The following is a 13,524-nucleotide window of genomic DNA, read 5'->3' on the forward strand; positions in this document are numbered from 1 at the left end:
AAACCCAGTGCACGGGTAAAGTTTCTGGTCATCAAAACATTGACCCTTCCATGTTTCCCAGCCCCATGGAAGGCAGCAGCTTTGCTTGCCCTACACAGACTGAGATGCATCATTCAGGAGTCAGGGCATGCAGGATGGTTTCTTATGTAGGAACTGTAACTCAGCTTTCCTAGGAACAAGGTTGAATATAATGTGACAGAAGACGACAAATCATCGGTTCCTCCTCACATTGGGCAGATCTAGGCCCGCACTGGAGCGTGAGAACTGCTTATATACACAATATGATGTATCCTGTACAATAAATGCTTCAGGTGAAAGACTGGTACTGGATAATGGCAGGAACAGGGCGCCCCCTACAAGCAACAGCTGTAATGCAAGGTCATGCCCTCCCACTCCATTGCCCCCATGATTGATATACGCTATGTAATAAGAACAGAGCACCTCCAACCACCACATGAAGCTTTTTGCCTTTCACAAGAATAACTTGCACATACATAAGGTTTATTGTTATTTAAGAAATTTATTCTCTTATAAATTAGGTTTTACTCTCTTTATCTGGACTGATCCATATATTGCACGTCAGCATAAAATGGCGCCACTAGACAAGGGACCGAGCGGAACAAGGTATTATGAAAGCGTACCTCCAATTGTAAAATAGATTTTAGAAATGACTAGTCCATGTGACTATAAGTAACTATGTTTCTCTAGTTATTAGGCCGTCCTCCTGCTCTTTACTTATATGGAGTACTTCACAGTCTATGAGAAGGGGATCGGAGGGGACGTTGGCGGTTAGAGGAAGTTACAGATGCTAGTTCATTGATTTATTTCCACATTTATGCTGTGATAAGAGTCTTATCTTGAATTCCAGTCAGTCAGCAGGAAAAAACTCAGAAAACTGCTACAGAAGAAACATGATCCGTTTCTGTGCGGTCTTTTCGGCAGTGCTTTTTGGCTGTGGCTCGCTACGTGGGGACTTATCCTAAAGCGTTCACTGACTTACAGAGTAGCAGCTGCAGCTATTTGTCTGTTCCAGCAGCCTCCCCTTCCTTTCTACATAAAAAGTACTTCCGCTTGATAGGTGAATGAAACTTATTTCTTTAATAAGATCTATTACATAGCTTCTTATATTCCCCAGTACTCATTTACAATTGAAGGTATGCTTTCTGCCAAGTTCCCCACCTGAATGGAGCAGGATGGTAAACAAACATACAGAACAGTGCTGAAGGTGAGAATATGGGCCTCCAACATAGACAGACAAGCATGAACCCAGAGAGCTGTTGCCAGTAATATACTGAATACAAGCACCCACTGGAGGCAGGCAGGCAGGCACCAGCTGTCACTGCGTAAGAACCACTGCTCTTACCAAGGCAGGAAGCAGAAGGGCCTTGTACCCTGGTGAGTTCACTAGTTCTTGGTAGAAAAGCTGATGTTTCATTGATATCACAATACCGCCTCCGACATGGGCAAATGACAGGAACACTTTAGGGGGTCCTCCAGAAATATGTAGATGAAGCAAATCACTGTATGTCTGAAACTTTTGTATATGCCTTATATCGCCATGTTTCATTGTTTCAAGATCTAAGCTTGTTGTATCTGAATTAAAGGGTGGCCTGGGCTAAATTCAAATGTCTCTCTGGGGAGGCCAGGCCGAGGTGATTTTTTACAAAAATAAAAAAATAGGGAAATTGACATTCAACTACTCCCCCTCTCCCTAGTTCTGGCAGCACATGCCCAATTCCCTCTAGCCAGTCACATGCTGGGATGTGGACCAGACAGAATGGGGAACATACTGCCTGAACGAAGGATCAAATGCAGAATATTATTTATTTATAAATATATATAAAATATTTTTATTATTATTTTGCCCCCAGTGAATTTCATTGAATCCAGTCAACCACTTTAGTTCATACAGAGTTAACTGTAATAGCTGATGGTTTGTTACAATCTATTAATTTAGACAATCATTGTGAGGTAAACAAATCTGCAATACAAATATCTCTCTCCTGTCCTGATAGTTTGTTACAGTGTATCAGTACAGGTAGTTCTCTTATCATTTAGGATTGTGTAGATCTGATACAATTGAACAAAATACACATATATATATATATATATATATATATATATATATATATATTTATTTATTTATTTTGTTCGGTGTGTATAACATTTACATTGATGGCTCCCTGAAATTTTGAAAATTAAGAATTAAAACAAACTATTAAAAAGTTGAAGGGCTTTTGGAGCATGCAATAATAAATGCCTAATTTACACAAAACTGGAAGACCCCTTTAAGTGATTGCAGATTTTGTATAGCAGCAATATAATGATGCATTGATGGCCAGCGCCACCTGCTGGCCATTCATGATGCAACAGCCACTGCCTGAAAACATTTTGTAGGTGAGCATGTCCTCACCATGAAGCAGGAAGCGAGTGATAACTGTGTATTCCCACTGCTGGAGTTTTAGCTTATAGGCGTATGGATATGGTGTGGAGTCTACATAGTCAGGGTACCAGCAGTGATTGGAAGTTTGGACATATCCTATCATTTTAAATTCCAAGTAATCCAGCTTTCCTGCAATCCTGAGACTGACATTATTGGAATTATAACTGTATTCTAAATTAAGACTGTTTTATACCGTTTTATATCTGGGTCCTATTACAACTCCAGTCTGGAGCTCGATAAGTGTGAGGCACGAGGATGACACAGCTCAATGGGAAAGAATTCGGGCAGTGGACTGTAAACATCAGAAGATAATACGGCAGATAGAACACTAATGGAGATATCTGTGCATACAGATGGAGCTTAGGCTTTCATCAGTGCAGCCACCACGGCCTTAACATTCAAGCTGCGCAGGTCACAGTATGTCTGCCCTGTGCCCACAAACACGATGGGCTGCCCAGTGATGTAAGTCATGGAGATGGCAGCGCCCACCTGTAGGAGAAGGAAAAACAGCAGGTCAGGAGTGCATGTGGCCACAGTGTATCATCATCATCATCATCCATACATATACATACACACACTATATCTTATATGGGAAGAACAGGAACAAGTATAATAGTTAATAAAGAAAGAAATGTAAACGTGATACACGTCACAAACTATACAGCAACATGCCAATGAGAATACAGGCAAAGCTTTTGCCAACATTGTAGAATAAAATGTTCTGGAACTGATCAATGTCTACACTGCCAAGATCTCTACTTTTCATGGAAACCTGTCACAATGTATTCCTGCTCACACAGCTCAGAGCCTGTTACAGTGTAGTTCTGAGGCATCAGCTTGTAGTCAAGGAACAAGGGAGACCTGTGCGGCTGTGTGTAGCTCACAGAGGATTGCCTGCACTGATTCACTGCAACAACCAAGTATTGTAAAGTTTTTCACCTATTACACAATAATTAATGTTTACTGATATGAGATCAGATGTGATAAGGGCTCTGAGGTTGGGTTACAATGTACATAGGAGCAACTATAATAAAATGCAGACTGTACGGTGTATCTTGAGCAAAAAAGTGTCATATACAAAGAATGTGAACTTTCCTAACACTGGATCAGAGCTGGATCTAGCTTAATAGATGTTCATTTATATACAGCAGACTTGCACGTTGCTCCTCAGTAGTGATGATGGCTCAGGAACTATACAAATGAACTGATCTTCATAGTAAACTAAATAAATCCGTTCACTTTCCTGGCAACTATTAGGTCACATCAGGAAGTAATGCGCATGAGTGATAGAGCACAGCAGCGCCTCCTGTGGACTCACTGGCACACTACTACAGCAGTAACCTCGTATAACAGACCAGGTCTATGTTATCAGCAGTGTCCAGAGCCAGAGAAATAATGAACTAAATGTAAAGTGATCTCATCAAGAACTAATCTCCAAAACTAGAGAAGTGAAACGTCTAAAAAAAATATATATATATATATATATATATATATATATATATATATATATATATATATATATATATATATATATATATTAATTTGCATATTTTGATTTTTCTTCTTACTATATGGGGTAAATACTTTTATATTTAGAGTTAATCCATTTATCTTTATATGCAATCTAGGGAGAGGAGGGGGTGGTTTAAACATTCTGTTGAAAGTATGGAATTAACTACTTAGTGACATGTACAGGAAAGCAGGGCATTATGGGAGATATGGTGATAGTTTACTGTTGAGATCTGACAGTGGAGAAGGGACTAAAACACTGATTGTTTCTACAGGCAACCAGTACAGAAAACTACAACAACACGGGCCCCAGCCAGACTTTATAGGATGACAGAGTCCACTAGTGCTAAAGTACAAATGACAAAATAATCATGCTGGAATAGGAAAACTTCAACACAAACATAACAGAACACCGGCTGTGGATTTACCTTATCATCAATCGTATCAAACTTGGTGAGCACAATCCCATCGATGAGACGCGGCTTTTCAGACATAGAGTGATCCGCCAAAGCCTTGTTAAATTTCACCTGAAAATCCAGAGATCCCAGAAACGTTACATGAAGTACCATATTTGTCACTTGTCATGTACCCATCACCTGCTCTTTAAAAATTAGCCCAACCCTCAACATATAAAAATCCTTGCATTCTTTCTGGCTTTAGATGTACTTATAATGTGCAGGCAATAAAGAGATCACTTTCAGAAAAAGCAGGGTAAGAGTTAATATGCCTCGGGTTACCCAGACCTCCTTGCAGCCATGTACCTAGTATTTCTCTGGTTGTGCTTCAATCCTTTCTCCTCCCTTACTCAACCCTGTTCTCCCACGACTCCAACACCTTGACCTCCCACTGGCAATATATACAGCTAAACCAACCACTTCTACACTTCCACTTTCCAGTCGTGTCACAAATTCTCCATCTCTTGTAGAGCTCAGGAGATGAATTACAAAATCCATTCCCGCTGGTACAGAGTTCCCTCTGTCCTACATGAAATCTTTCCTTCCACTTCGAATCTTTGATGGAGTTGCTCCTCTGGCCGCGGTATGTTGCTACACATCTGGTGGAACGGCCATTGCTTACACACTTTCTAGAAAACGTCCGTAGAGTTGTCCACACAGTCACTGGTGTTGCATTGAGGGATAACCCAGCCTTTCTTAGCTTTCTATCTTCTTGAACAAAATCAGTAGATATGTTCGCAGACTGACTGGCTTTCTACTGGTGGCGGCCAGGGATTGTTATACCCATACTGTGGAAATCGGTTTACCCTTTAACTATCTCTGACTGGCTTCAGGAGATCCTATATATATGACGTATGGAGGACCTGGTTAAACCAGATGATAGTGCTCATCAGAAAACGTGGATTCTCTGGATCACCTTGTATACCAGTCTACTCTCTCCCCCACTCTGCTCTTTTCTATACCTTCTCCCTTGCATCCATACAGTTAACAGTGCTTTTCGCCTTGCAGTGCCTCATTGGCTAGACCTATTTTTGAGGGGCTACCCTTCCCTGTTAGTACTGGATATATTTGTTGTTCTGTGTTGCTGGGCTGCATCAGAGATTTTGCCTTTGCTTCCCTCCCTCTGTTCTCCACTCTACCCCAACGTGTTGTCTCCTTCTTCCCTGCCCCCTTCTCCCCCAATTCCTTCCCCATCCTCAGCAACTATGAACATTACTTTTATCTGTAATTATTATTGCAATTATTACTTATTTGTTGTTATTATTATTTGTAATTATTACTTCTTGTTTTGTTGAAGTACGTTTGATAAAACTCTAATAAAAAATTTTAATGTTAAAACGCTCAATATGCCTGAAATGATAGTTCCTTTAAACTTCCCCAGACACGTAATCTCCTGTTACAATAATGTAATATTGTCACTAATATGTAACTAAGCAAATTTTCCATCCAAGAGTGTATAAAAGCAAAGAGCCATATAAGAGCTCACCCAGGTATCCCAGGACTAGTAATATAATGGCTGAAAAGGATTTTTGTACAAAGTTAATCAAATATCCTATATCATAACAAAGAATAACAACCCACCAGCTGATCCACTGCCTCATTGCCGACCAAGGCTTCTCCAACGAAAAGGACGAGATCTGGCATATTAACAGCAATGAGCTTGGCCAGGGCAGTCATCAAGGGGGCATTGTCCTGCATGCGGCCAGCCGTGTCCACCAGCACCACATCAAAGCCCTGGTTACGAGCTGCACAAAGACAAAGAAAGACATGAATTATAATGTCAACATTGTTTCTTAGTAAAACCAACCAATGAGAGCACAGCTTATACTTCACTGGAAGCGAAAGTGTGCGTTCTGATGGTAATCTATGGCAGATTTCTGCTGCTGAAGTCACTCACCATAAGATATGGCCTCCATGGCAATTCCAGCAGCGTCTTTGCCATAGCCCTTCTCGTACAACTGCACCATGGAGCGTCCATTGTGCTTCTCAGGAGGGTGCAGGGAATTAAGGCGTCTTGTGTGAGTGCGCAGTTGCTCCACCGCCCCAGCTCGGAATGTGTCACAAGCTGCTATGAGCACGTTATAACCGTTCTCTATAAGCCAGAAAGAAATCTGTACCGAAACAGAGAAGAGGCCAGTTATGAATGTCAGGGGCGGGGGAAATAATAGTTAGGGGACATATTCATACATTCTCTCATTCACTTACTTTGGCCAGGTTGGTGGACTTCCCCACTCCATTAACCCCACAAAAAGTGATAACGTATGGACGACGCATGCGTTGTGACTCCATCACGTCACGCAGCACATCCACACGACGCTTTGGCTGCAAAATTTGCACCAGGGACTCTTGTAAAGCTTGTTTCACTGCTGATGTCACAGCTGAATGAAGAAAAGGAGAGAGATCAATGGAAGAAAATAAAAGGTCTAATCTGATCACCGTTATACAGATGATTTGTAGACTCTAAAAAACAACAAAGTCACTGTGTGCATTCCCCTCTAAGTTTTAGGCAGGTACAAAACAATCTCTTCTGTTTACAAAGATTCATTATATTTGTAATCTGTATTATTAGGAGCAGATATTTTTGAGGAACATACTTACTTGAGAAAGTTCCCATAACTTTCCCTTCCAGTCTCTTTGCCACTGACTCGCAGAGCTGTACAGCAATATCTGCAGCTACGTTCTTGGCTACAAGAATTAAAAAAGATAAAAAATTAAGAATGACTCATTCTGTTACAGGGATCTCACGAACAAGATTATTCTGGAAAAATAGATCTGCACTCTATGCCTTGCACATGTCATATTCCGAAATTAACACTGAATGACAGACTATGTCTGAATAACAATCTACAGTCAGACAGGACTTGTGTGCTGCTCCATCCGTTCATGCCCTGCAATATACGAAACAGTATTAAACAAATGTATACTGTACAGCGTGAAGGGGCCAAGCATGACAACGTCTATGGCCTCCTGAGCACCGTGAAAACCTGTACATGTGATGGCGATATGCGATAGGGAACAGCATCCATAATAAGCAGCTTTCTACAAATCTTGTGCCATTCAAGACTCATAAATAACTGAGCAACAACCCTATGGGATATGAAAGGGCAGCACAACATTTTCCTGCTTTTCATCAACTTCTCATTCACCTATAAGATGATCCTTCATCTTCTCCAAGACGGGTTCCATGTCATCCAAGGTTAAACTTTTAGCACCCACCAGGCCCTTCAGCATTCCAAACATTCCTCCAAAGCCAGTCTTCTTGGCACTATAAGATTTATTAAAAGCAAAATTTAATTGATAAAAACACATAGAGGTGACACCACAACAAAGAATCCCCCCGTATTAAAGTCATGTGGGGTACCTGGACTTGACTGCTGATGGAGCAACTTTAGTTTCAATAGAAGAGACCTCTTCGTCTTCCTCTTCGCTGCTGCTTTCATACTCCACATCTGGGGGATTTCCTGTCATGAGACCACTGCGGAATCTCTGGAAGACAAACCAAATTTCAATATCAATATCAAACAGTCCCCAATAACCAACACTTTTATTAAAGTAGATGCCAAATACAAAGAATCCTTACAGAGATCTTCTGCTAAAATATTCTTCTCTTTTATTAATCTAGTCAACTGTTCCCTGTATCTACTACCCGAGTATCAGATACTGAGTGACCATGACTAATGGGTGCCATTACAGTAATCTTGGGGTCAGATGTATACAAGAGTAACAAAAACCTCAGAAGTCCATACAGGTTTTTTTTCGTCGCATATAAAGACAAAAATAATTCTACTCACTGACTGCAAAAATGTAGCAAAGCAGATATATTTAAGTATGAACTTGATTTTTCTAAGACTTGTTAAGCACTAAATCCATGGCTTAGCTTTGTCCCAGACCATTAGAGGATACCCCAAGCATTTCACTCACCAGTGCCTCCAGATCCTCATCTGCTGTTGTCACCTCTTCCGTGCTGCCATTGGTGGTGGGTTTGCTGTAGTCTAGCTCTTTGGTGTTCGATGCTCCAAGCTCCCACACACGGGGCTGTTTTCCTTTGTCTTTCTGCGTCTCTGGTTTTGGGGATTTGCTGTGAAAAAACATGATAGAAAATTAGCATTTAAATTAAAAACAAAATGCGGAGTCAATAGCAGATGAAATATATATGAATAATGGAAAACCAGCTAACTGCACTTTCTTCATATATTACAGGAAAGATAGCCAATATTTTCACCCCCTTCCTCACTCCTGCTTGGACTGTGTCTGTTACCCGATGGTTACAGGTAATCTGTGCTGGGATTTTAACACTACAATTTGTAAAGTGCTGTGAAATACACTGGCACTATATAAATAAAATGAATTATTATTATGTCCGAGCTTCAAGTGATAACAGGATCCTGGTCCCAGAGACCCCAAGACTCCGTCATATTCACACCTGGCTTTGTCTCCAGTCTTCATCCTCTTTTTAAAGAACTGTTCCCGATTCCTTTGTATGGCTTCCTCGGCGGTGAGCTCTTCTTTGTCCCCAGATGTTATAGGTGCACTGACCTTTGCTTTATTTGAAGTGTTGACTTCTGGTGCGATGTCTGCAGAAGAGAAAGATGGACACATTTTTAGGAGGACAGATAGATCCTTCATGAGCAGTTCATGGCTATGTCCCACAGTCCCTCCTGTTGTGCATCACCTGGCACCATCTAAAAACTTGTGTGGTACAAGTATCTAAGGATCAGATTGATAAATGACTACTCTGCTGTAGCACTCACAGAAATACACTGGCAAATACATCATATTATCAATAGGAATTATGGAATTGAAGTTGTCATGTAGCCTGGACTCTTAAGGGGACCAGGTCCTCATATCAGACATATTGGTCCCTGACATACACATAGATGGAACTGCAGTCCTATTACAAGGTTAATTCTCAAGACCCACTCTCTTTCTTTGAAGACTTGTTCTTCTTATTATTCTCCTTTGGTTTCTCTCCCGGTTTCTCAATCATGGACTTCACGGTCTTCTTAGACTTCTCTGACTGTTCGAACGTCTTCATGGCAGCAGGGGCCCGAGCTTTGCTGCTCTCCTCCGCCGCCCTGTACAGCAGAGACATAAGTAAGTTGTAGCTCAGGGTAATAAATCCAGAAAAATCCTAAAACCTTGTTCTACCACTGACATATAATGCCATGACACCATGGATGCAGCCATTTTTAGGGAAGACTACAGCAGCATATACATTTCCCACATGAAGATGACACTGAGGTCTAACGTACCTGAGGAGAAAGTCAAAATCATCCTGGAAGTCAAAGGAGCCATTTAATAAACCTAAAGCACCATTCTGTTGTATCTGATTGCGGTATTTATCTCGGAATTCTTTATGGACATCGTCTATTAACTTGTCCACATACGTCAGAGTTAAAATCTTCTGGTATCCAACCTGTGGAAGAGAGACAGCTACAGAATGACAAATGAAGATACAGCACGTTCTGTCTGCAGCGGCTATCAGTCACAGTAATGTAAAAAACAAGATGGAAGCTTTCTTTTATTTAATATAGTTTCAGACAGAAGATAAGTAAACAACCAAGACGTAGGAATGCTAACAGTGAATTGGGAGATATATAACAGTATTAATGTCTTACCGATAAATCTGTATGTATTCCTTGCTGTCCATATATGGATAGATTATTGATTTGCTACTATTACAGATCTGTTATATGTGTATATACATATCCTTTACCTAGCTATCCTAATATCCATCTACATATCCTCCGTTACCATATATAGTTATCCTGGATAGTCTTATATGGTATGTAATGTCTCTTTCTTTGTGATTCCTCTGTTACTCTAGTATGATTATACACTATGCTATTTCCCTGTTAGGCCTAGTTGACATCTGTGTTTGGGCCATTCTGTTCCGCTATTCACATGAAATATGTGGAGAGAAAATTCCTACAAGCAGCACCTTTTTCATGCGGAAACCAAGCAGAAACCACACGGACCTTATTATAGTCTATGGGGTCTGCCAGTTTTCTAAGGCAATCCCTTTTTTATGCGGATAGGTTTCGATGGGTTCCTAAGAGGACTCCCTAAACAGAAACCGAACGCAGTTGTGTACTTAGCTTTAGAGTATGTAATTTTCTTGCTTTGGTTGCTCATGTATTTGTTTCCTAATTGTGTGTCTTTGCATCATATATGATCACCCAGACTAGGAGGGGCTTTCATGTCTGTGTTGGTATAAGAGACACTTTGGTCTATTCCTTTTTGGCTTCAGTTGGGATTATTTGCATGTCAGGATGGGTGTATATTAGTGTATAATATACAACAGAGCTCATCATTTGTAGCACCTGTATCTGCAGCTAAGTATTATCTATGTTCATTTCTTAAATACTTTTTATTTTTACTGTACTTTGATCTTATTATAGCCATTATTTGACCATCTAATAATTCACCTGTTAAAAAACCTGTTTGCCTACAGATGGACAATGCAACTCTTCCTTTTGTGGCTGCGATCTATGAAGACATCTTTAATACAGTGAAATATCTTACCACAAACACCAGCTCAAACTGATTGTCCAGCTTGTACTTGAGAGTGAGGGAGTCATGGTTGTAGCTGTTGTTGCCGCCTCTCTCCTAAAAAGACATAAAATACAATGTTGAAAGTGTAATGGCTCCCTATAGAGGAACTCCAGAAAAGATTAGTGAATTCTTCACATGGTCATAAAGCATCTCTGAGGTGCAGCCACCTAGCAACAAGATCCAAGCCTGATCAGGAGGTGTCAGGTTCTGTACTGTAGAAGTGTCAGCCACATATGCATAGCAATTCCCTGATACAATGTTATTACAGTGATCAATATGTGACAGGAAGTCGCTAAGGGTTTACACCCCATCATGGCTCCACAGGACCTACACTCACCAAATATAAAGACATCATGTTCCAAGGTGTCACCCCAGTAGTCCCAATACTAAAGTCAGCCCACCCTACTGAAGCCTACCCTGAAATCCAATATGCCAAACCTAAAGAGGACAGCAACACCCTAACCGCTCCCCCATCTCTGAATAGCACAATTCTCACCACATGCCCAGCCTTGCTTTTTTCCCACATCTGGAATCCTAATGCTACATCAATGTCACTTCTGCATTGACACGCCATATTACCAATATGAACCTCAATACCACCTGAACACCAGATGTTACCACATGGAGACTTGCTATCTCCTATAATAAGGCGTCGGCAACCCCTGACCCCATGGCACTGCCGCTTTTATGCTTTATTCTTAATGGCCGCTCCGCCAACCCATTTTGTCAGCCTCCAGCACCTACATGCACCAATCTCCACCATAAGCTGACAGTGAGCGGAGGACCTTGTGACTGTACACGTCACTTCACCTCCTCTATCTGACTGTGCTCTGCAGACTGAAGCGCTGGAGAAGGCAGAGTGACATGTACAGTCACATGGCCCTCCACTCACTGCCAAGTAAAGGTGGAGATCCGTGTGTGCAGGTGACTGAAGCCGGCAATGGGGAAGTGATCATCAGGAATAAAGCACAATATACTGGGGGGGGGGGCACTGCATGGGGCACTAATGTGATGAACTCATAGTGAGACATAATAATGTACATAGGGGGCAATAAACAGCATTATACCGTGTGTAAGGGGACCCTAATGGGCATTATAGCATGTGTAAAGGGACCCTAAGGTGCATTATACTATGTGCAAGGGGACCATAAGGGGCATTATACTATGTGCAAGGGGACCATAAGGGGCATTATACGATGTGTATAGGGGCCAATAAGAAGCATTATTCCATGTATAGGGAGCACAAAGGAACATTATTTTGTGTATAGGGGGCACAAAGGAGCATTATTTAGTGTATAGGGGGCACAAAGGAGCATTATTCCGTGTATAGGGGGCACAAAGGAGCATTATTCCGTGTATAGGGGGCACAAAGGAGCATTACTCCGTGTATAGGCTCTTGGAATTCTTCTACCCCATAAAACAGTACAGCATGTTGTGCATTTGCGTTACTATTATTTTTTTACCTGTAATGGAAATGTCTAAGAGCACCAATACACATATGATCATAAATTTGGCCAGGTTCACCCAGATGTAATGCTGAGGTAATGTACTCTCTATATTACAGTGGCACAGCCCATTATAACACCTTTTATGTAGGGTGTCGATGGCAATTATTTCGTGGCACGCCGTGTTCCTCATCCTCGGCTCTTGTTATTTAAGGCCACACGCCATATAAAACAGGTTGCCTACTCTCATCCTATAGCCAAGCCGGACACCCATGGAATCCTTATACCAAAGTCAAATGTATTATCTACTAAAGCCCGTGTATTCCTGTAAAGAACCCTAATACACAGTCCTCCCACATGCCGCACACCATTAGTCCACCCCCCACCCCCTCCCACATATGCCGCTGGCACATGGGACAATGCTACAGGATTAAGTCCCATACGGACACCCCATATTGTTAACAGGTCTCCCCTTCTGACTGCTCAGGAGCCCCTAAAGGAAACTTTCCTCTACCCTACACAAAAACAGCACCCCCAAATATTGTGACAGGTGGAGACATGACGAAGAATCCTCAATACTATAGGCATTGCTTCATCTCCTGACAGACACCCCACATGAACCCCAATACCACAACCTGTCTTATACACAGGTCATCAGTGCCAGAAGGATCTGAAGGCCGAACATCGCCATATGTGGGGAGCTGTCACCATAGTAACCCCACACGTCCTAGCTCCTGACGGACACCCAATAATCCGCCCTCACCCCCTGTCACCCCTACATTACTGCCACTACTTCCCAGATCCCCTATATTCCTCTCAGCTGACTGGTCACAGCGCCCCCGGGCGTTTACCTGAAGGATGACGGAGCGCAACAGCGCATTGACTGGGCCGCTGAAGGAGCCGCGCACACCCTGGAAGCACCAGAGCACGATGCCGCCTTTACTGAAGATCGTGAAGAAGTCCAACATCTTCCACCGTCCGAGCCACACACAGCACGTCACCTACAGCCCCGGGACACGTCAGAGAAACACCGGGGTTACGTCACTTCCGCCTGTACCGGAAGAGGCGGGCTGTGCTGTGAGGCACCCGCCGCCATGTTTGTACACCCGTTGCCCGA

At 42.1% G+C, this 13,524-nt stretch overlaps 1 protein-coding gene across 1 annotated transcript; it reads right to left on the bottom strand.

The window, feature by feature from the left end:
- Positions 1 to 442: 442 nt before the first annotated feature.
- SRPRA (SRP receptor subunit alpha) lies at positions 443 to 13,445 on the bottom strand. The gene is made up of 14 exons (XM_075280142.1): positions 13,259 to 13,445; positions 10,933 to 11,016; positions 9,660 to 9,823; positions 9,328 to 9,482; positions 8,831 to 8,981; positions 8,329 to 8,485; positions 7,769 to 7,893; positions 7,554 to 7,672; positions 7,006 to 7,092; positions 6,613 to 6,785; positions 6,305 to 6,518; positions 5,989 to 6,152; positions 4,381 to 4,479; positions 443 to 2,932 (listed from the first exon to the last, which is right to left on the bottom strand). Exons 1-14 carry the CDS (start codon positions 13,373 to 13,375, stop codon positions 2,804 to 2,806), a joined length of 1,938 nt encoding a protein of 645 aa, XP_075136243.1. The 5' UTR covers positions 13,376 to 13,445; the 3' UTR covers positions 443 to 2,803.
- Positions 13,446 to 13,524: the final 79 nt, after the last annotated feature.

The sequence above is a fragment of the Leptodactylus fuscus genome, chromosome 6 (genome assembly GCF_031893055.1).
Source record: "Leptodactylus fuscus isolate aLepFus1 chromosome 6, aLepFus1.hap2, whole genome shotgun sequence".
NCBI classification, from domain to species: Eukaryota; Metazoa; Chordata; class Amphibia; order Anura; family Leptodactylidae; genus Leptodactylus; species Leptodactylus fuscus.

Bases quoted from the DNA above. Each gene is read 5' to 3' on its own strand.
- SRPRA (XM_075280142.1), bottom strand. From the start codon at position 13,375: ATGTTGGACTTCTTCACGATCTTCAGTAAAGGCGGCATCGTGCTCTGG. The intron at 11,017-13,258 runs GTAAACGCCCGG...ATGTCTTTTTAG, and splicing joins TGCGCTCCGTCATCCTTCAG to GAGAGAGGCGGCAACAACAG. The intron at 9,824-10,932 runs GTAAGATATTTC...TCTCTTCCACAG, and splicing joins AGTTTGAGCTGGTGTTTGTG to GTTGGATACCAGAAGATTTT.